Genomic DNA, 23,747 nt, shown 5'->3' on the forward strand with positions numbered 1-23,747 from the left:
GCTGTGAACCTCTGCAGTGTAAGCAGGTGCCAGCACAGGAATGGGGACAAAACCTGCATGGCCAGAAGGTGGGACACAGGCACTGCTGGAACCACTGTGTCTGGTCTCTGTCTTCCAATGGACACATTTGATACATCAAAGGAATGTCACATTCCCTTTGTTTTCCATCATTATACTGTTAGTCCCCGATTGTTCTGTGCTCTTTCCTGATTTTTACTGTTGCATTACTTGTGCCCCACTTGTATCTGTATTTTCCTGCTCGTATCTTGCTCAGCAGTATGAAAAAAATCCTTATTCAATGTGCTTATTCTGTTGGGTATCATTGCCTGTGTCCTTCAGTCTGCAGTTAAATGTTTTATCTTGTACATGCTGTGTGAATTCTGTCCTGAGAATTTAGTGTTTTTCCCTCAGGAGAATTCCCTCCTTGTGTAAGTATCCAGCTTAATGGTGCAGTAGTAGTGCTCACACAGAAGGGCTCTTTCATTCTTCTCCAGAGTTATTGCATCAGGTTTTAAAGTAGTTTTCAGGGCAGGTGTAGGTAGTAGGTACCTTCTGGGTGGCAGCATCTTCTGTCACAAGGTGATGAAGAGCTGATGTGGGTTTGCTCATCAAGCAGCTCGTTGTGTTACTCTGCCTGGTGGTGTGATACCATCCGTGAGGTCTGGAGCTGGTTTGCGTCTCCAGCTCATGGGAGGTTGGAAGTTGGGGAACACCACCAGCACAAAGATCTGCCCTGTGTTCCCGTGGGAGGATTGACCTTCCTGCTCTCCTGAGAGAGCCTCATGCTGACCAAGAGTCATCTCTGAGCATCCCCTTCAGATGTGTGTGGGGGGTCACCTTCCCTGCAGGGACTTGTGCTGGTCTGTGTGTAAAACTCAGGGCTCTGTAGCGCACAGTGCATGAAATGCCACCCTGTGAAGGTGTCCTGGCTTTGTTTTGAGGTATAAAATGTGGCTTTAAAATTATATAAAGTGGTTTTAGGACATTGCTGAATTTATTAGCTGCTGCAGACAAAAATTTTATGCAATTCACATGAAAGACCTGCTTCCAGAATTTAATTTAGTAATAGATATAGTCTCATAATTCTGAAACTGTTTTAAGGATTGCTGATGGCTCATGGAGAGCTCTATAAAATATTTCTGCTTTTCATCTTCACTTGTCCTTTGCTGCACTTAATGAACAGATGAGTTTTGTTTTGGACCTCACCTAGAGCCAGTCAGAAATTGGTTTGTACAATTGTAGTTGTCTCTGTAACATTCAGTTGATGCAAGGGACAATGTGGCCAAAGGTCAGAATAAAACAGTACCTTAAGAATCATGTTATTCTGGATTTTAGACTCAATGATGTCCAACACTGACCTTTTAACTTGAAGAAAAGAAGAAAGTAACAAATACCCTGTTATGGTTTGGTTTTGTGAAAAACAAATGTTTTTTTATTCTCTTAGAACTGCTAAAAGCATCACTTTGCAATGTCATCATTCCTGTCAGTAGTTTCTCAGATGCTTGTGGGAGTTGAGGAAGTGCCTAGACTTTCATTATGGGGAGAGTTAACATATGAAGATGTTTCTGGGTTTTTTTCCCTCCCTTCTCTTGTGATCTCATGCTGTTTCTCAGTTTGGAGTAACTGGGGCCGATCTCTGTTCTGCTCATGTTGGGGATTTGGTCCATCTCCCAACTCCTGAGTTTGAGCAGTTAAATGAGAAAAGTCACAGCTTTTACTATCTTTACATCAGCCTAGCTCCTCAAGGAGAGGATGAAGGTTGAAGGTTTTAATTGTGATTTAAGGAGCAAAGCAAAAGCCCAGACCCAGCCAGCACTCTGCAGCCTGATGCTGACACAGTGCATGTCCCACAGTGTGCCATGTGAATGTCAAGGGTCTGACCTTGGCCACCTCTCCAGGTGTTACAGACCCCAAAAAAGTGACCAAGCACAGTTCAAAGAAGAGTTGAAATTTCTTGAAACCTTGGCCAGGCTGTTCCTGATGGTCTAAGTCTCTCTGTCACTGGTAGGTGAAGTTGGTTATTTCTGTGGGACATTTTTCACACAAACCAGTGGCAGAAGAGTTTAATAGCCTGCAGCATTTTTTTTGATTGTTACCCTTTAGAGATATTTGTTGTTTGTTTGGGCAGACAGTTTTTCAGTTTTGAAATTGTTGTAACATTTACTAAGTGGATGGAAATGGATGGAGTTGCTGCTCTGTGCCCTGGGGACCTGTCCTGCTCTCAAGATACAGGATCTGATCCTTTTGCCAGAGTCTTCTTGTGAGGTTATGTCAAGGAAGAGACCTTTAGAGAAGGAAAAAGCTGTTACTTGCCCAAAAAAGGGTGCAATTAGTTGCATTTCAGTTGGCTAAAGGGCCATCATGTGATAATTTTAAAAATTTGGTTTCTTGGTAAACAAGTTAATGGGTTTATGCTCAGTTGCACTGTGTCGTCAAAAAGCAAAATGGCTCTAGGGCACACAAGTAAAATTTAAGCACTTTCGTTGTTGTTTTAAAGTAAGTAAAACACACTGTTTGGTTTTTTGAACAACAACTTGGCTTCCTTTGGTGGAAAAGTAATCTCAGCTGAGAATTAAAGCCACCCACTTTTGTCTTCAGACTCCAGAGCAGACAAAAAACTTGCTCTTTCCACGGTTCCACTTTTATTTTTTATTAAACTCTTCTCCTTCACTTCACCATCTTACACTTTCTTTGCTTTCCCACTTGCTCTTCTCTCCTAATAAATTTTTTTTTCTCTCATTTCTTCTCTCTCTATCCCAAGATGTTCACTTCTGTAACTCTTGAGCTGTATGTGTTCATACACATGCCAAAGAGAAGCAGAAATATTTGGGTCATGTCATTCATTTAAAGGTGTGTGTTAAAGGTCTGTGATGGGCCCTTCCTGGTTCCAGCAGCTTCCCCAAGTCCTGGTGCCAATTTCTGCTTCAGTGCAGCTTACACTGGGTTTATGACCACCCCTTTATGGTGTGCAGCCCCTCTGGCTGTCCCCTCTGTCACCGTGACCCTCTGTGGCAGACACTGTCCTTCCCCTTGATGAAGACTCCTGATCTTCTGTAGCACTGCCAATAGCACCAAAATGTACATTTAGGTTAAAGGCCTCATTTCTCTCTCTTTATGCAAGCTTTTCATACTTTTGCCAGGTGCTAAATATTGCTTAGCAGATAAGAGCAGCAGCATGAAACCCCCAGGGCTGTGGAATGGGAAAGAGCTGTAATTATTTGCTGCAAGAGTTTGGTCTAACCAGTGAACAACTTGGGACTGCCTTGACCTGCTGGTAGCAGGTGGGGAGTTGGCTGTTTTGTGGATAGAGCAAACACTTTGCAACTTGCTTTGAACTCTTCTGTATCTCACTGAAAGGTGAAGACCGTGTGAGAAGCAGTGATATACCAAAAACCCTGGCATTTGATTTTAAGTTGACTTCACACATTTGCTCATGTTTGAGTTCCCTCCTGAGAAAGATGATGTTTGAAGGTGAGATGGAAATAAATGGGAGTGTGTCTGCATGGTAGAGAAATACTTTCTGATGTTTTATCCTTGAAGAGCTGTGTTTTTCAGTTATATGGCCCTAAAATTCACATATGCTAGGATATTAAGTGATATTGCTTCATCTCTGGATTCGTACTATGACTGAGTAGGGTTGCTGAAGAGAGAGAGGGGGGATTTACTTCCAGTGTGTTCCCTCACATACTGTTCAAATGCATTCAACTCAACTTTCTAATTCCAGGGGCAAGTGCTTGACGTGCCTGCTGGGTTGACAGTTCTTATGAAGCATTTACAGGCTGAAAATGCCTTTTCCTTCTCTTCCAGCTCCTTCTTACTAATCCCTTTTTGTTTATAATTTTTTCAATAAAGAAGGAAATAAGTTCTCTGAGCTGTTTTGTCATAGAGAATGAGATCATCAGCAGAAAAAAAAGAAACAGCCTGTTCTTTGTTCTTCTGCAAGGTGCCACTGCTCTCCTTTGATATCAGCATCATACTGACGCACAGGAGATTTTGGGGTGGGTTCAAGCAAGCCAGATCCTCAGCTCAAGGGGCTGAACCTTCTTCAAAACAGCTGTGTGCCCAATGTGCTGGGGGAGACCTGCCTTTCATGACTCTGTCACTTGGTGAGATCCAAGAAGGGGATTCAGGCTTCCAGAGAGTTGGTGAGACACAGGTCCATTCTGTTCTGCCCTTCTCTCAGCCCTGTGATGGTAAATGGAAGGGAAATCGTCCTCTCAGCTTGTGGCTCACAGCTGTGTTGTTTGCAGTAAGGTGACAAGTCCTGTCCCTGCGGCACAGAGCATTGGCCCAAGGGGGTTTGGGTGGCCGAGTGCCCATCCCTTTCCCTTTCTGCTTGCAGATCTCAGGAGAGCTCCTCATTGCCAAGGGCCTCCTCGCTGGGTGTTGCAGTGCTGGGCTGTGATTTCAGACAATCCTGTCTCCATCTCTGTGGCTGCAGAGAGGAGCTTACAGGGCTCAGCTGGTTAATAAAACATGCCTTGCTTGATTCTAAACTGCATTCCCTGTTGCTAAACATCTCCCAAGAGCAACTTTGCAGTGGTAGAATTTGAATGGCACGACAGTTTTGCATCCACTTTCAGATGAAATGATTTTAAATGAAAGAGCCCCAGAGATCCTGAGTTAAAGAAGCCATCCAAGTGCCTTCAGCATTTTTCATTGCAATAGATGCTTCCTGCAGCTATTGCTTTAATAGCAGCATATGAAGTGTCTGGCTTAATCTTCTGTACGTTTTTATGTAAATTCCTTTTAAAAACCCCTAACCTTATATTGGTAGTGTATACCTAGCATAAGGAGTTGTTGTGCAGCATTAAGTTCCCTGTTAAAGAATTTGGGATGAAAAAACCTGTAGTTTGTAAAAGTACTTGTTTCTCTAAGAAATTTAAGATATAAAAAGTCTGTCACAATAGAGAACTACATGGCAAGGTTTGTAGTTTCTCTTTGCTGGAAAAGTATATTTGTTTCAACAAAATGAAGGTCAAGTAGACCATGTGTAGTCGCCTATGGTGTGTGGACCATGTGGTGTCCACCCTCTACCCCTTTTCTCTGATCTCTTTGACAAGACTTTTTTACTCCATGACTCCTGGTTAAATTTGCTTTCCCTTTCAGGCCACTTTTTCTCTTTCCTTGGGAAATAACATGAGACTTACAGTGTGAAATGTTCCTTTTGTGACTTTGTCATAAAAATTACTGACACTAGAAAAACAATTTGTGGACCTGGAATAGAATTCTAGTGAATAGTATTTCTCTATCCACAATGCTCTTTCCCTTTAATTAGCAAATAAACCAGGGAGAGAGCAGCAGGCAGGTATTTCTGTGCAGGCTTAGGCTGGTATTTTGTCTAGCACATTCAAAAGCAATGATTTGAGAGAAATCAGATTGGATGATCACTGTGCTGTATCTTCAAGTTCTCTTGGTCTGAATATTTTGGGGGTGAGGGAGATAGGGTGATTCATACATGAGCAAGACAAACCCAAGAGCTGCCAGTTTGCATTATGTCAATGTATGTAAGAAAATATTTAGATAGAATTTCCATTAAAAGTTCAAAAGCAAGGGGCTCACTCTGACCCTGGCTTTTAGAAGCTCTGGTGGGAAACCTGAATGAAATTTAACTCTGCTCAGTGTGTTTTCGTTGGCTGACTCCATGTTTTATTATCTCATGCAATGAGATCTTTCTTGGTTTGTCGATTTTCTATCGAGGACAAAAAGTTCATGTATGTAACAGTGCACATATTGAATTAAAGTGCGATTAAAGGCATGATGTAATGACCCCCTCTTCTTTTCCTTTAGTCAATATTTGCCTGCAGGGTCAATACATTACAATATTGACTTCAAAGTATTCAATATTTTTTTACCTTCTGAGTGTGTTGGCTTCAAGCGTGTGTAATATTAAACTTGTTGGTTGAACTGTTGGTCTAAGACTTACTGCCTAAGTAGTTTCAGGCTTGGATGCCTAATCCATGTAGAGCAGCTTTCAAGGCATGTGATAATATCACAACACAGCTGTAGGCAGCTTTCTGAGGTGAACCATTTAATCTGCAGTCTTTGCTCCCAGCTTCCTGACAAGTGGTGGAATTTGTCCCTTGGTGTGTGATGGGATTATTGCCCTCTCTCCCTGCTGCCATCATATTTAGTCTCTGCAGGCCCTTCCAGTGGCTGGAGGTTATGTGGGCACATCTAAACCCCATCCCTCCTGCCTTCTGTGTGTGTTTCTGCTGCCTTTACATCTGTGCTCTGTCGATGCACAAAGGCTGTCAAAAGGCAAGGTTATGCTTTACGTGCTCACAGTGCTGTGCAAACATGGCTTAATGAGGTTAAATCGTTATGAAGTCAGGCAGCTCTGCAGGGTGGGCTGCTACTCATTTCCCCAAGTTCCCAGCTGGGCCACAGTGGGCTGGGTGTCTCCCACTAATAGGAGGCTGAACCCTCTCATGCTTCCTCTTCATCTGTTTCCACTCCTACTCTGCTGAAATCCTGTTCTGGTATCCATCAGAAGGGCACACAGGCACATGTACTGCTTAATGACAACAGCCACGAACCATTTATCCTTCAAAAACGTGACACTCGAGAGAAGGCCTTTGATAATGTTCTTTGCAAGGTGTATAAATAAACAGGATTGTCACCAGTGTGGGATCTTATTACTTTGTCTCTTAAAAAAAATTAAGGAAAGAAAAAATATTTATAGATACCAAGAGGTTAGTGAATTCCTTTAAAGAACCAAGTGTTATAATTAGGAACCCACTGCACTTAGAACTATTCTGCAAATAAGCACCTCAAATCCAGCCTAGTCCTTCCAGAGAAAACAAAGGTCAATAGGCTGCTTTGAGGATTAGCAAACCCGAATTTCTTGGACCCAGGTACTAATTACTTCCAAAGCTGAGGATCATCACTACTTCCAAATCCGAATTACTGCCAAAACCTCATGATAAACCTCAGTAGTACTCCTCTCCAGCCTAACTTTGCCTTAAGATGCTTTTAAACTGGACTCTAATTAAAGGATAAAAGGCCAAATCTGAAGGAAAGGCAGCGTAATGGTGGAAATATTCTTCTAGTGGAAAGCTGCACTTCTGCATAGCCTGATCCAAAGTAATTGGAGACTTCCCATGTCCCCAGCAGCAAACTGGGCTCAACCAGGTTGGTGCAGTTCTGGTAACCCAAAAGTGTGTGGGACTGACTGCTCCATACCAGGGAAATGGGATCCTGCACTGCCTGTGTGCTTGTGAGGTGGGGTTCCATCTTTCTTTCATGTAAAGGGATGGGGACAGGGGTCACTATGACAAGCTCCTAACTGGAGAGATTTATCCGCATGATTTTGAAGGCTTTTCACATTTCCTCTGCACTTGAGGATTTGCTTCTGTGTACATTCACTTGTAGGTTGTAGCCACCATGGTGGTGAATTTGAGACTGTCCTGAGAGACCAGGGTTTTCATCCCAGGTGGAAGAAGTGGAAAGAAGTATTGATTTTGTGAGATTTTGGCATAAAGCAAAAAGGTTGGGGGAGGGCGAGAGGAGTCAGGGTTAAATATGTAATCAGTTCATTTCTGCTCACAGCCTACTGACTTCTTGTGCAATTCCAGGGAACTTGGAAGTGGGAGTCCACATTGCAGATGTGAGCTACTTCGTACTGGAAGAGACAGCCCTGGATAAAGTAGCAAGTGAAAGGGCCACCAGTGTCTATCTGGTACAGAAGGTAAGACAACTTTTCCTTTGTCTGTCTGATGACTGTGCCTTCCATTTACCATAAATTCATTTTCAAGGTTCATTTTCAGAAGCTCACAATCAAAATCTGGCTGTTATTGCAGGACACGTACAAAAATGAGTAAGTTGTTGGAAACACAGAAGCTGATATAGCTGCTCACTACCTTGGAGCTTATGGAGAGAGGCAGGGGTGGAGCAGCAGCTTGTGACCCTCTAACTTTGGTCAGTGCTGACCTGAGCCAAGCCTTACCCACCCAAGCTGGATCCTCTGCTTTGCTTTTGGGGGCTTCAGATTGGCAGATGTGGAGGATTTTGTCTTGCCTTTGGTCCAAGAGTCCAAATAATGCCTCAGAGAAATAGATTTGTATCAGAATAGGGTGTAAACACTCAAACCAACAAACATACATCTTGAGGTAAAACAAAAGGTTCACACTCTTACTTTATCTGGATATCCCAAATGATGGAGGAATGGTGTTCCTTCATCATGCAGTGAAAGGATGCATAAAATTATACTGATTTTAGCTTATCAGAATCAAATGTTAAGCTCAAGTTTGAAGTTGACTTCTAAGCTTTACAAATGAGCAGGTTCAGGTTTAACATTGTTGGAAAGGAAATATGTAGGCTTTGTCTGTGTCTGTCTCATTTTCAGTTGCATGTGAAGAAACTCTTTGTGGCCCATCAGATACCACTGGCACTGTGCATATAGGGAAGCTGGAAAACCTGGCTGTCAGTGTCCTGTGCAGGCTTGGGGCATCAGCTGCATGAAGAGGAGTGTTGAAGCAGTTTCATGGAGCAGAATTATCTGCCTATCCCCACACTCCCATTCAGTCAGGCTGAAGTCCTTGTCTCCACAGCCTCTTCTGGAATGACAGGACATCTTTTCTATAATAAATAAACATGCCCTACTTGGTACTCAGGATTAGGAGTGATTCTTCCTGTCCCTTCCCTTCCTGGATGTTTTCAGGGTTGTTATCTGCGGAGGTTTTTGTAATGATGCTTGTTTCAGTAGCTTCCTGTGTCCTCTCTTCACTTTCTGGATGATAAAATGATTTATGTTACACTAGTGGAATCAGACTAATGGTTTGCTATCAAGCTGTTACCTTTAGCAGCTGTTCCATAGCATTCTTTGGGTAGAAGCAGCAAGGCACAGCTTTGGGGGTCCTGGAAGTCTGGTGGGTTTCAGCTCCCTGTGGAACCACTGTGACAGCAATGCCAGAGTGTCCCTTCCAGGTCAGTGGCAGTGACACCAAAAGCACACAGTTGCTCTGTGCTGAGAGAGCTCAGTTCCTGTGCTTGCTGTTCTCCACAAGTGGGAAGCAATGGAATATTATATAGTGTATCTCCTGGAAACAGCAGTTCTGGCACCAGTCTTCCCAATCCTGCAGTCTCTCCAGTGATAAGGCCTTGGCTTCCCCCTCTGATGGATGACTCGATGGTGGGAGGTGTGGGCTGGCCTAGGGGGGATGTCACTGGGGGCAGCAAAGCTGTCCTCCAGAAGGATCCTGTGGCAGCATTTCCAAGTCAAAATTTGGTGGTTTGCGGCCATGTGATTCTTTTAGTCAAGGAAGAAGGAAGATTTTTATAAAGAAAGGAGACATTTTTCATGAAAATCTAGTTGGATGCAAAGCAAATTGAATTTTCTTTCAAAGTGCCTTTTCCCTACAGCACTGCCAGTCCTGTGCAATGCCAGCATAAGTTACCTGCTGCTCCTAATCTTCAATTCATCTTCACCCACCATGGCCCAGCAGTCAGGATTGGTGTTTTAGCCACACTTCTGCCCTGCAGAAAACACATTTTAAAAATAACAAAACTAGGTTAGATGATGAAATTTTCAATATTTTAATTACAAGAGATGAAAAGGAGCAAGGAGATGGGCAAAGGAACACAGCCAGGCTGTCTGAAACAAGATGGTAGCATGATTCTTGTAGAAAATATGCTTTCCTTTGATGAAACTGTTTCCTAAGACAGCTGTGATTCTGCAAGAGGTTAGCACCCTGCTAATCCTCCAAAAGAAGTTAAATAAAGCCACATATTTAATTTTCCTGAATCAGAAGGGGAGTTATTGTGTAATTGCTAGTGGTCTATTTAATACAAGTCAAAAGTTTTTGAAATAAGAATGTATCAGGTTTTAAGAAGCAAGAAAACCTAAACAGTTTCCTCTTTTTTGGCACATCTCACAGTGTTATTTTAGGTGTGAAGCAGCTTGAGTGAGAGTTCAGCCATAAATCCCTATAATATTTTACTGCTCCTATTTTACACTGGAGATCAAAGATCAGAACTGTAAGCCTGTCTTCATGTTGAGTCCAAGGACTTCAAGACATTCACTTTTGACACCAGCAGGTTGTCAGGGTGTTGATATTTTGATAATTTCAGGCTGAGTAACAAAGAGTTGCTCGAACTCTGAATTCATGGAAGTGTTGATACAACTCCTGAGGAGAAATCTTGGCTCATAAATAAATTGCCTATTTCCTTTGAGTGACTTTAAGTGTACAAGCAAGAGATTTGCTGAGCCCACTCCACTGTTGAACTTCAGCGTTCTCCTACTAGCTCTAGTGGAAACTCTTGGTTAATACAATCCCTCCCCGTTGCATTGATTGTGGGAGAAGGATCACCTTGGGAGTTTGTGGTGGTCATAACCAACCAAGAATTAAGGGGCAGCCAAAGCAGGATGCCAACAGAATGAAGTTTGAAGGGAGCAAAACTGCTCATGTAACTTTGTGAAGATAGGGGATTATGCTTGACCAGGGTTTGTTCCTTTCTCCCTTTGGTTGGCTGACCACTTTTGCCCTTCTATTCCTTGAAAAGCTGCTACAGTGAGTTCACTGATCAGAGCTGCTCTGGGCTAACCTGCTCTGAGCCTAGACAGTGAGTTAGTCCTGGCTGCAGCAGATGTTTCTGATTTTATAGGGAACAAGAACTTTTGTCATCTCAGTATGCGTGTGCTTTCTCCCTCCCCTGCCCAACTCCTTAGGAACGAGTCTGAGACTGGAAACTCACATTTGGTTTCTGGAAGCACTTTATTAGTTGAAGAGACAAAACAAAACAAACCCCTGGGCTCTCACAAGCAGGGGTTTGGATCTTCCCCTGCAGAGGAGCCAGCTGCTGAGCAGTGTGACCAGCCACGGCCACAGTGTTTTATAATTCCAGCATGATGGTGAGTAGGACCTCCCCAGCCCCAGAAGTGCCCTCTCTCACTGTGCTTTTCCAGGGTGCCATTGCTTTGGCTTTCTGGATGTGGGGCTGCCTGCAGGGAGAACCAGTAGCATGGAGCAGGCTGTCAGGCAGTGCTGGACAGCTGAGTCTCAAGGGTAGTGCTGAAGATTTTGCCTTTAGGACTTGGAAATAGGGAGAGAGAAATCCTCTGTCTGTGGTTTGATTTGAAATGCAGACCTGCCGCTGCCAGCATTGATATCAGCCTTCCACTCAAAGAAGTGCCCTTTCCAGTATCTCTTGGGCACTGCTGGGCTTATGGGGAGAGATGATGTCTTTTATTAGCCTGAGTAATAGAGGGGGATTAAAACCAGACAAACACTCACCACCCAAGTCCTGGTTTCTATGACATATTCATTAGAAAGGATTTCCTGGGGAGTGTAGCTCCTTTTTTACATTGTGAAATTTTTTTGCCTAGCCTTGCTGGGCCTCTCCAACTGCATTTCTAGATTCAGCTACATTTATAAACCCCTTATTCCAGGTTTATGACCCCTGTATAAGCCCAGGTGACTTGATTTCCATCTGCAGTAAAATCAGCCTGAATGGTGTGATCCCCAACATAGGCACATCCGTAGCAATTTGCCAAGGAAACCACTTCCCACTGGAGGTGCTATCCCTCAGCAGGATTTCACTGGCTGGATTCGTGTGTGCCCTGGCACTCCACAGGACAGCTGGCAGCCACTGCTGCTCTTGGCAGACAGTCACGGGAAGGGCAGAGCATTAAAAAGGTGCCGGGCAACCTCTGGATTATTCAAGGCAATTCTACACAACTCTGGTATTTTGCAAATCTGGACATTAAAGATATGCTTAGGGAAATCTCTCATCCCGTGTCTCTGTCAGAAAGAGATGGAGATAATCCTGTTGGCCAGAGTTCCTCTGGGCAGCCCCTGGGATCACTCCTGGAACATCTCGCTCTCTGAGTGTGACACAGTTGTGACATCTTTGTATGTTAAATGCTGGGCTTGCAATTCCTGGGAATCCTTTCAGGCTGTGACTGTATCATGTTAGGGAAAAAGGAAATGTGTATTTATAACTTAAACTCCTGTGCCTTGTGACAATGGGTTTTTATTCCATGTAGAGGGTGAATAGGAATCGTGATGTTAAACCAGGAGGCAATCAGGCAAGACTGTTGTGGTGTTGGAAACAGGTTTCTTTTAATTCAGTAAGGTAGAATAAATTGAGATACCTTCAGTGCAAGGTCAGGTTATGTTATGTATGTGTTTGCTGAGCCCAGGAAAAGGTTGATTGCATTCTTATTCTCCCATGAGACTTCCTCCATGGCTTAGGTTAAGTTACTTCGCCTAAAGTTTCTCTCCTGTAAAACAAAGGTAACACAGGCTGATGCTTCCCTAACAGTAGATTTGTTACAGCTAATTGCTTGGTGAGTGTTTCATGCTGTAATTATGATCTGAGTTAAAGCTTTGCTTGTGTTTCACATCATTGAAAGCCCTTCCATTGAATTACAGCCTCTTGAATTGGATATTAATCCTGCACAAGTACACTTAAAGCGAGCATGGGCTTTCATGTTCCACGCAGGCATTTTTCTAGCAAAATGGTATTGCTCCAGGAGATGGGAAGGGAAAGAGGATGTGCAAAAGCACACAAATATTCAGTAAGTACAGACCATTATCAGATTATCAAAGCTGAGGAGAGAGAGAAAAGCAGCTTTTAATTTGGGTGGGAAAGGGTATGGGAGCTTTAATTAAATTGCTAGCACTTTGTTCACTGTGACCTGAACTTCGGGGTCTTAGGGTGGTCATGGGTGATCTTGGGCAGGCAGGGATTTCCGAGAGTCTATAAAGCTATTTTCTCTCTTTTCTGCTATGTGTTGGCATCACTTACACTGAATTTATACCCCTGTGGGTCCCTGCAGGCAGCATGGGCAGGCTCACGTACCAGGGCAGTGAGTTATGAATGTAGCAGCATTGTTAATGTTCTGCTCGCAACTGCAATAACAGAGTTGGCGGCTTTGTGTTGTGGGAAGCAGCTTATCATAGGCTGTGCCCTTGTGACCTGCCAGGAGAACCAGGGCTGCTGATTCATGGTGTGACTCCCTGAGAGCCCCAGACCAAACAGTTAACCTTTTGGCACTAGTGTGCACTGCAGTTAGAAGAGATTTATAGTCATTTTCTGGTGCCAAACCACAAATGTGATTAAACATTTTAAGTCTTTCCTTCAGAGCAAAAGGTAAGTGTAAAGTGTGGGCACCTGAAGAGAAAATGGGCACCTGACACTGTTTTTTCATACTGTTCTGAAGAACAGTTGTTCTCCTGCCTCCAGGTAGGAAAAGTTATCTGTGAAATTACTAAATAGGTGTCAGAGTTTGGAAGAGCTGGAATTTGTATGCCAGTCAGCTTCCTGCTGGTCCTGTATTTACAAGCTGGCACACAGAGCAGTCAAAACGGAAACTAAATTAAATAGCTAAATTACTTCATGGCACACAAGTAGAGCATTTCTCTCTGTTTTTCTGAAAAGCACCATTCCATGTTGCCACTCAAAATAAACTAGAGGAGTAATGTAGTGGTTTTTTGAGGGCAATTATTGCTTCTTCACAAAGGTAAATAATGAGAAGGGAAGTCAGAAGTGGAATTCAAATAATGAGTTTTGCTTCATTAAGCAGCTGCTAAAGATTATCTTTAATACAGACTTCACTTAGGAAATAACTCAGGGATGGTGGAAATGGAGCTACTCAGGTTTGCTGTAGCATGAATATGCTCAAAAGCTTTTAGCTTTGTTGATGTAGTCAGGTGAGTAATTTGGAATTTGGTAATTCAACGTTCAGCAGCAGAAATGTTGCTTAGTTGTAAAGAATTAGGGCATGGGTTAAAAAATCCTGCAGAAATTTATGCTGGCTGACATTTTGTTCAAATTTTGAGTATGATAAAGTAATTGTTCTCCATTTGCAAACAGCATGGTCAATAGTCATAACACGGGTACTTTTGTTTATCTCACCTGCATCTACAAGTTCCTGTCTGTGCTGTAAAGCATGATCCAATCTTGAAGCCAAGCAAGGTTCCTGAGTTGCATAGGAGAAGTTTCATTTATGCTCTGCAGAGAGCGGACTTGGATTTACTTCTTGGTTACATGGTTTTCAGTGGGAAAGCAAGAAACACAGTTCCCCAATCCAACCTCTCCATCTCCTGACTGCCAGGACCATGTTTCTTCAACATTAAATTTCCTGATGTGCCCTTCCTCATTCTTCCCAGTGGCAAAGAAGTGGAAAAGAGCAAACTTTGTGACCTTAAAAGTTGCAGTGTAAGTGTTTGCATAACCAAGGATGTAGATCACTCCAGGATGCTTACTCCATTCTTCAGAGGGGGGCAGGGGAATGATTCCCAGGTTGGAGACTTAAAACTGCCTCTGGTCTCATTGAGGGATGGGGCTGCTGTGGATATTGGTGGCCTTAGCCATGTCTGAAATCCTCTCATTTCAGAGGATTTGGTTTACTTCCTCATTCACTGCCAGCACACTGTCTGCCATGTGATACAGCTCTGGCATGGGTGATGCATCCCACATCTGTGATGTGGCCACTCCTGCCACAGAGAATGTGATGCTGACAGCTTAACATATTTTCTCTTCACCAGCTGCTCAGGGAAGCTTGTCCACACTAAAAGCTTGTGTCTCACCAAGGCTCTCTTCTCTTGCAGGTGATCCCAATGCTTCCCAGGCTGCTCTGTGAGGAGCTCTGCAGTCTCAATCCCATGCAAGACAGACTGACGTTCTCTGTGATTTGGAAATTGACTCCAGAAGGCAAGGTACCTTAGGCAGCAGGCCGTCATCCTGCTAATCAATCCTCCCTCGTGGCCAGCCCCTTCTCCTGTAATGGTAAAAATGTCATCCCTCAACACCCAGGTGGATAGCAAATGTGAACAGTACTGGAGAATGTAGGACTGTCCCTGTGTCTTGTCTTGCTGAAGACATACTGTGGAATTTCTAACTAAAATAATCTCTCAACATGGCTGGGAAAGGATGAACATTTGCATGAATCTCAGGAATGGAGAATGTCCTGCTCCTTGCCAGGTCACCCAACCATGTAATGTCCTACCTCCAGCAGCAATTCAGAGCTGATGCTTTGGGTGGATGAGCTGTGCCCCTGACTCCAGGCCTGCCTGGAGCTCACAGCAGTTGTGCAGTGCGGCGGATGCGCCTCTGTGCCTCTCTGCTAAACAGGCTGTTTAATTCCTCTTCAGAGCTGCAAATTACATCAGTCCAAATAAAGCATGATAGCCCTTCAGCAAAGGCATGGCTCCATCCTCTCTGCATGTGTTATTTCCAGGGAGCAGTTGTGGAGCCTGTCTGTTGGTGCACTGAGCTGCCTTCAGCTGCCTGCCACCACTCCCTAGGTCTCCATTTCTCTCCCTATTCCTTCCCACACTCTTTGTTACCCTAAAATCTCCTCTTTGCTGATCACAGGGTCCCCTTACTAATCTCCCCTTACTAATCAGGGAGGGCTAAAGACTGGCAGTACCAGAACACACTTTAGTCTATGCAAAATACACTTTTTGTACTCAGAGATTTTTTTTAACCATTGTCGTTATATATACCAATCTTTCTGTAGACAGTATTTCTTGTGCCAATTTGGTAATTCTCCACAAAGATTCATCTCCCTATTATTGTCCCAGCTGCTGTAAAGGATGCTGAATCTATCTTTGTGCCTTAGCAAAATACAGTTGCAGTCCTGATTCTGTATTTCTGCAGTGAATCCCTGCTCTGGCACTGAAGTGGGTTGTGTTTGTCTGCAGTGAAAAGTGTTCACCTTCCTGTAGCAACAACATGATTGCTCATGAGACCTTCTAAGAACAGCTACTAGGTAGACCTTTTATTGACTCTGAGTTGTCTTTGAACAGCTAAAAGTCAAGTCTTAATTAAAATAAGCTTTTAATTATATCTTGTCTCTTGTCCCATGCAATATATCCGTTGTGTTTCAAGCACTGCTCAGTCCAACCCTGTCTGACCAGTGAGAAATTAGAGGAGCTGTAGCATTCAGCTCAGAGAGCAGACTCTGGAAGTGGTCTGGGCTGTGGCCATGCTGTCCCTGGGAGAGCAGACTGCCTGTGGCCGTCTCAGCAAACTGGTTTCTCCTACAAGGCCTTCAGGGTTACAGTCTTACTTGAGGTCACTTGATGTGGATGTCAGGTGAAGGCTGGAGAAGAATTTATTCTTTCCAAGAGGAAGAGTGGTTGTAGGGCTTTTGCCCAGGAGGGCATTCTTCTGAAAGCTGGTATTTCTAGATGTTAGTATGCCTGTGTCTCTGTGCAAGCAGGATCACATGCTCCCTGACACTCTGCTGGGTGAAAGGGGGGTGAGTCAAACGCCCCAACACAGCCCTTGGGCCTCAGCTGTTGGTGGAGAGCCCTGAGAGCACTGACAGTGAGGACAGGATGCTGCTCAGGACTATGGGTTTTGCTCAAAAGCAGGCAGAACTGGGGAAACCTTATCATAGCTTTAGAAATCCTTTAGATGCTGGTGCTCTTTGTGGGCTCTGGGTGCACCAGGTTTGCTGTGATGGGGGAAACTTTGCAGACTGATCTTGTGGGCTGGTCATTGTAATCTCTAGGTCCCAGCTCACAACCCCCAAATGTTGCTTCTCCACTGTGCCTTGCCCATCCCTCAGCCATGGTACATGGGCCAGCCCATGGGAGCTTGCCCATTCCTCTGGGGGGGTTTCCAAAGCAGCAGGGGCTGCTGACCTACTGGACATGCATCCCCCATCACCACAAGAAGCTGAGCTGCATTGCACAAATGCAGTAGAACACAGAGCAGGTGCTGCCACCACTCACCACTGTCACAACATTTCCAGTTTGGTGGTTTTTTTTTTTTTTCTGGTTTTGTTTGGGTTTTTTGTTTTTTCTTTCTCTTCCTTTCTTTCTCCACAGCACAGAAGAAGAGATACAGGGAATAACCATGAGCTGCACTTTGCATGGCAAGATGCTACTTGCTGCATCTCTGCTATTAAAGCACTCTTGAAGTAGAAATAACCTTAAAAGCCCTGTGACTTTCAGAGCTCTGGGTTGCTGAGTTATACAGCACATCTGTGATGCATTAGGGAAGGAGGTAGCAAAGGTATTTTGGGAATCAGTCCCTTCCTATTAAGAGGAGGGTTTGTCTCTGAAGCAGTGTCCTTGGTAAGGCTGTCATAGAGAGCTCGCCCTTCTCCCTGGACTCTGTCACTTGCAGAATTTACCTTGTCCTGTTGGGCTGATGGAGGGGTAAGGTGGCACTGGCAGCTAAGGCAGAATTACAATTCTTCAATCATTCTCTGAGCACTTATGCTTTGAATGGTTTATCACAAACTACATCTGTCTCCAGAGCCCTCATGCCAATGCTCTTTACTTTTGTGAAAATCCTTCTGCCCATGTCCCTTGGCATTTTATCACTGCCTTGATGAGCTGTTGGATTGATTCTCTTATATATGTCAGCTGAAAATAGGTTTTCCTGTCTGCTTTAGGAAATAATTCTGAATTCCTACTTTTATACCAGTATTCTTTTAGGGAGTTCTAAATGAGACTGGCTTCTGGTTTGAAATAAAATAATTTTATAAGCAGTTTATTGAATATTTTCCTCTCAATTCCAAAGTAGTTTGGAAGCTCAGAAAGGTTCCTGGCTTGAGTTTGGACCTAGAACCATGGACATGATCAGAGAAGCAAGGAGTCAGTGGCTGTCCATCTCTCCTCCAGACCCACTGAAGTCCTACTCAGGCACTTTCACAAGTGCTAGTCAGATGTTGGGGTTCCTGCAGTACTCCTGAAAACAGGATTTTAAGGCCAGTCTCTTGTGCTCTGGTGGCCAGACTTTAAGCCATTCTGCTGTGTTTTAGGCAGAAGAACCTCTCTGGAATGTGTGTATCTGCCTGTTGTCACTCCAGCACCTGGTAACCTGTGAGTCAACAGAGTGGGTTCAGCTCCCAGATGGTCTGTAGTTCCTGGAGCTCTGTGGAGGAGGGAAGTCAGGTAGAGGAGGGAAATCCAGGCAGTCTCCTATGTATGTGCACAGTGCATTGTTACCTGTTGCTTGCATGTACACCTTACTAGATGCAAAAGGCCTGAAGGTCTCAGTAGGACAAGATCTTCACCCAGAGATCACAGGTAGTGAGGAAGTCTGCTGTTATTCCTCCCAGTGTTTGTACAACTCCCCAAGCTTTTGTGCACCAGAAGAATGAGTCCTCAGATCCATTTCCACTTGGCAATTTTGCAGATCCTTGACGAGTGGTTTGGGAGAACGGTCATCTGCTCCTGCGTGAAGCTCAGCTATGACCATGCCCAGAGCATGATTGACAGCCCTGGGAAGGTGTTGTCACCTGAAGAGCTCCCCCCTGTCTCACCCCAGCACGCGATAGCCGAGATCCAGGAGGCTGTGCTGAACCTGCATCGTGTGGCGCAGCGCCTGCGCCAGCAGCGCTTCACCGAGGGCGCCCTGCACTTAGACCAGGTGAGTGGGTCCAGCCCTTCAGGCTTCACCGCAGCAACTTCACCTTGTGCTCTCTAAGGATTTCTTGGCCAGTCTGAAAACTCAAAGGGTAAAATCAAGGCTGGAATAGAAAGGCAGGTTTGAGTGCCAGTGTTGTCTTAAGAGCGGCGTCAAATTATGTACCATAAGCAGTAAGTAGGATGAAAAGAAAAAAATCCCTGGTTTTTAAGGAGTGATCCATTTTCCAACATTTTTCAAAATCCTAAAATCCTGTTGGACTGGGTAAGTAATTCATGCAGTGAAACAAATCATGACAATGTCATTCATTATCGTGCAGTTCAGATATTAATGCACATTTCACTGGGAAAGGCTCATCCTCCACATTTCTGTCTGTGCTTGCAATATTCTTGTTTTCCACAGCTTTCATAGCATTTTCTCTATGCTGGGAAAATGACTAAATGTTATCTAAGCTAATACTTGTAAGTGTTGGGTGTGTTTCAGAGGAAAAAATGCTAGTGAGGAGGTTTTCTGTCTGGGGTGATTTAAATAATCTTGTATCAGTAGTGGTATGTGTAATTTCTGTTTACAAGGAGATTCAGATATTTTAGGCTATAACAGCAAAAAATACTTTTGCGTGATGTTCAGCTGCTCTGAGGTGGCTTCTGATAGTTTTTTTGGATAGGAGGTTCCAGTAATTTGTAGAACCCAGTGGTCTTCCTGAGCAGGAGACAAAATAATCTTTTAATATAAGGAAACTCTATTGTTTCATTTTGCAAAATGAGTGTGAGTCAACATAAGGATATTGCTGAGAAAGAAGCTAGGAGTGGTGTAAACAGGGCTATTGTATGTAAGACATATGTTGTAACCCTTCCATTTTACTCAGCATTGTAGTGTTGTCTCCAGTTGCAGGAAAGTCTAATTTTAGAGAAATCATTGCAGAGCAACAGGAGCAAGAGGTGTCTCTAATCTGTGATCTTCCCCAACATTCTGGTGGAGCTGCTGTGAAGAAGAGGCAATGTGCTTTCCCCCATGTCTAAGATGGACAGAATGACAAATTTGTGTCTTGAGTTTCAGCAGAGGAGTTTTAATTTTAGGATAAACCTTCTGCTGTAGGCAGTGAAGTGTCTGGGGCTGTCTTGCCTACATCTGTTGTAGGAGGTCTCAGAGGACTGGTTCAGCACACTTAAGTGAGCCTGGAGCAAGGACATTTGCTTAAGGTCTCCCTAAATTAATTTGAAAACTATTTTTGGAAATCAAATTCCACTTTGAAGTTTTCTTAAACCTCTTCTGGAACAGAGACTTTCTTCTTTGAAGCTTAGTGCACAATGGCTAATAAACTGGGCCTTTGTTCCCAAGCACACCCTGAATGCTAGAGAAACATAAAAATTGCAGCTTTTGCACGAGATCAGCTGCCTGGGAAGCCTTGGAGGTATCTGGCTTGGAAAAAGAGTCCATGGTGACTGGAAGCTGTGGCCCAGAAAGGTCACCAGCTGCCTTCCACAAGTCACTGTTACAGTGCAGTGCTGACTGCTAGCTGTGTGCCCCCGAGTTGAGTTACCTGTTATCAAACTAACCTCAGGGGAAATATGTTTTAAACCAGCTGTGACATTTTCAATGGGAGAATTTGGCCAGGGAAGCATCCTGTTCCAGTGATAGCCCATAAAAGATTAGCTGTGTTTTGTTTTGCTCTGTGCTCCTGCAGAGGAGCCATTAAAGAGAACATATTGGAGCATCATTTGTGAGATTGGGATTAAAAGCCACAGCTAAGGGCACCAGAGGCCCTTGATTCCTGCTCAGCCTATTCCCAGCCATCATGATAAACTGAGTTATGTGTCACAAATGGCACTTTATACTGTGCAGAATCTCTCTCCCCTGGCAAGAATGTCAAAGTAATGGTCTTTGAGAAGGAAGCATATTTTAGATCAAGGGACACTTTCACCACACTTAGTGGAGTCAAGTACTGCCCTGATAGCTTTATTTTGATAAACTACACCCTCCCCAGCCGATGGAGGAAGTGGTTTCTCCAAGGCCTGAATATGAGCAGTGTGTGAGGGACAGGTTTGAGGACGTGGCCAGTGGCATATGGCAGGACAAAGCAATCTGTGTCCTTTCATAGAAGGGGACAAACTCCTCTACTCCTGCTTCCCCAGTTCCCTGAGTTCCCATGAGCACAGCTGTGTGCCATGTCCCACTTCCAGCCCCAAGTGAGCAAGCAAGGGTGGGCCCAAATGGGAAATACACCTTTCTAATCACTGGACCTCTCACTGATTTCCTGTTGAGTAATGTAAATCCTGAACAATGGAAGACAAACTCCAGCAGGAAACTTGGGGCAATGAATTATCGGATTCCAAATAAATATGTGAGTGAAGGAAATGATCATCTCACAGTCTTAAGGGAGGGGGTGGCTGAGCATGGATGACTTATGTGCTTTCTTTTCTAAGGGATGTGAGCCCTCTTCCTATATATTGTGTTATGTTTGAGAGTTCTGCCATGGGGTAACTCCTGATTGAACAGTGATGACTTTTTTTGTTTACTTCCACCCTGCCATTTTTCAGTGTGAAGTGTTCCTGTGCTTGCTGTTGGTATTAAGAAAATCCTGGGGGAAAGAATCTCCCATTCTCCTTTGCCACTGGATGTGGTGGCTTTGGGCTGGTGCTCTCCCTGTCTGCCTCAGTTTTCTCTTTGGACTGACACTGATCTGTCCCATAGTATCCATGCAGTTTAGGATTTATTCCCCAAAACTAAGAACATTTCTCAGATGAAGCAATTCATGGGCATATCTTTATAACAGCAGAAATATTGCCTGGCCAGGGAGCTCCTTGGACATGACACAGAATGGTTCCAGTAGGATGCAGCAGTGTCAGGATGGTCCTGCTGGGATGAGAAGAATGTTTCCTCTTTGAATGTCACTGCTGAATTTTTATGACCTAATGTGATAGCAGCATCTGCTTGCCCATAGTTTTATCCTTTAGCAGCAATTTTAGAAGCAGGAATCTCCATAGCTCAACGGATGAAGAATATACAGATATATATATACATTTTTTAATAACTTAGGAATTACATATCTGGATCACACAGAAGACCATGAGACATTACAGAGATAGTACACAGTTTGGAAAGCTCAGGGTTTGTGGGTTCAGTGTCAGTACATGTGTGTGCCTCTTGGGGCTGTGCAATTTTGAATTCTTGCTTTGGTTTAATCCTGGCCATGACTTTAACTCACATACCTGTGACCCCTCTTTCCCCCCACTCTCCAGTTCCTTTCATGCCTCTGCAGAGCTCTGGGAATCCTGCTGGGATTGCAGAGAATCCTGCTGCATTGGACCTTGGGTCTGAGGACCATGTTTGCAACCAGAGCCACGCATCTGTCATTCCGTGGGGATCCAGCTGTCCCCATAGGCCCCTTCTGGGGCTTTTTCCCTAGAATATGGTTTCCTGTGCTGCCTGCCAGCTTCCTAGTTCCAAAAAGCAGTTGAGTTGAGTTTTAAAGGTTTAAAGATTTTGCACCTTCAACAGCTAAGAAGCTTATGAAAACTTTGTCCACACAGACAGAGATTAATGTATTTCTTTTCCTTCTCATTCAGAGCTGCAGCTTTTAGGTGCAAAGGCAAGAAGTCTTGTATGTGACTAAGAAATAATGTTCAGGTATTTACGATATTGTCTTCCCCCCTCAACACCTCCTTCCCGCACAGGACCATGAAATGCCCCCTCTGTGCTGTCCTCTCACAGCTCCTGGTGTAGCCAGTCTATAAATTGGAGCAGAGATCTGACCTGGTTTAAAAAGCAAAGTGAGCACAACCCACAGCTTTCCTTTTTTTTTTTTTTTTCCTGGCCAGGTTACTTTGAAGCTGGATCACTTCCCCAGCCCACAGCTTTTAGAAACACTAGCCAGAGAATCAGATAGAAACTTGCTTTCAACAAAAACCATCAAGTTTGCAGAAAAGCTTCTTAGCTCCAGCCTGCCTAGAGGAGACGTGCTGATAAATGGTTCTCTTTTGGCCTCAGCAGTTTAGAAATGAATCAGGAGGACAGATGCCTACGGGAAGACAGGTTAAAAAGGATTTCTGTGCCTTTTTAAAATGAGAATACCCCGGGATGCTGATCTGTCTCTATGACAACTCTCTGTGAGCTAACCATTTCCTTTTGTTGTGCCAGTGATTCTACCTTTACCAGCACATTTACACCTGGGCGCTCAAAACATCAGCATTGACCAAAGTTCTTGTGAGAACAACCCAAAGTGCATTTGCATTGTACCATGTAATGGCACTGAATTGTTTGCTAGAATAGCTTCTCTCCTTGTTTTCTGCAAAACAGACATTTAGCTTTGCAGGTGTGTGGGAAAAGGGAAGGAAAAAAAGAGCAAAAATGACAAAGATGAGAGTGTTACACGAATTTAAGTGTTGAATTGGTAGTGAAATTGTCTCACATGTGCTTGCTCCCAGCTTGTGTAGGATGCCATTGTCTTGTCATGTGAGCAAGGGTTGATGTTCCCTATGGGTCTGTATTGTTTTGAGTAACTTAGAGGTAGTAAAAATTGTATTGTTATAGCTCTGTAGCACACTGGAAACCTATGGTCTTGTGCCATGGCTGCTGAGGATAAGGAAATCAGTGATCTTTGAGAATAGCTTTGTTTATTTAAGACTGGTGGTACTGCTGAAGTACAAAAGCATTTCATAGAGCTTCAGGAACATAGGGAAACAAGCACAAAGGTCCCAAAACTCAAGATGTGTGCAGAATGCCAGCTCCAAACCACCCAGGTATGTGACATCTGGGATTTAGTAGCCAGCTCTGTATAGGTTTTGAAGCCCTCAGAACCTAGTCTGCCTGCTTGGTGCAAATGGCTTTGAGAAGTTGACTCAAACCACTCACACATGGAAAGGGAGGAGGAGGAAGGACACTGCCTGGGACACTGTATGTTGGGAAATTTCGGTTTTGGTTGTAGCTAATGGGATAGGACAGAAACATGTATTTTTAGACAGCTGTCCTTGCTAATGCTGTTTAATTGTAAATCTCAAGAACCACAAATGAATTACTCTCATTATTAACATTTTCCAATATGAGCAACTGCTGGAAATAATTATGGGAAATTGTTTTGTCATATTTCCTGCCTCATATCTGTATAGTAAGCATTCACGTCTTTTATTCTTGCTTTGTGAAAGTAATAAATAATTCTACCCTGGTTAAACAGTCATTGTGTGCAAAATACAGTTAATTAGTATATGAATGGAAGACTTAGGGTTGGAAGAAGTGTTTAGATGGGAGAGAAAAGGGCTATAATGTTGCACAGACTTCAGTCTGACATGTTTTCTTTAATACCATATTCTGAATTTATGTCTTAAAATGCAGTTGGGCAGAAAGGTTTGTCCTGGCTTGACTACTCCCTGGAGTGATCCTTAAGTTCTCTGTCCAAGGCTGCTGCTGTATGTGCTACC

At 43.8% G+C, this 23,747-nt stretch overlaps 1 protein-coding gene across 1 annotated transcript in view; it reads left to right on the top strand.

Annotated features, from left to right (window-relative positions):
- DIS3L2 (DIS3 like 3'-5' exoribonuclease 2) overlaps positions 1-23,747 on the top strand; it is a 179,158-nt gene that overhangs the window by 100,092 nt on the left and 55,319 nt on the right. The window contains exons 12-14 of the mRNA XM_064720694.1: positions 7,578-7,690; positions 14,556-14,663; positions 18,103-18,336. Of these exons, the coding sequence (XP_064576764.1) occupies positions 7,578-7,690; positions 14,556-14,663; positions 18,103-18,336 (455 nt within the window). The remainder of the gene's footprint in view (positions 1-7,577; positions 7,691-14,555; positions 14,664-18,102; positions 18,337-23,747) is intronic.

Source organism: Zonotrichia leucophrys, chromosome 9 (assembly GCF_028769735.1).
Source record: "Zonotrichia leucophrys gambelii isolate GWCS_2022_RI chromosome 9, RI_Zleu_2.0, whole genome shotgun sequence".
NCBI classification, from domain to species: Eukaryota; Metazoa; Chordata; class Aves; order Passeriformes; family Passerellidae; genus Zonotrichia; species Zonotrichia leucophrys.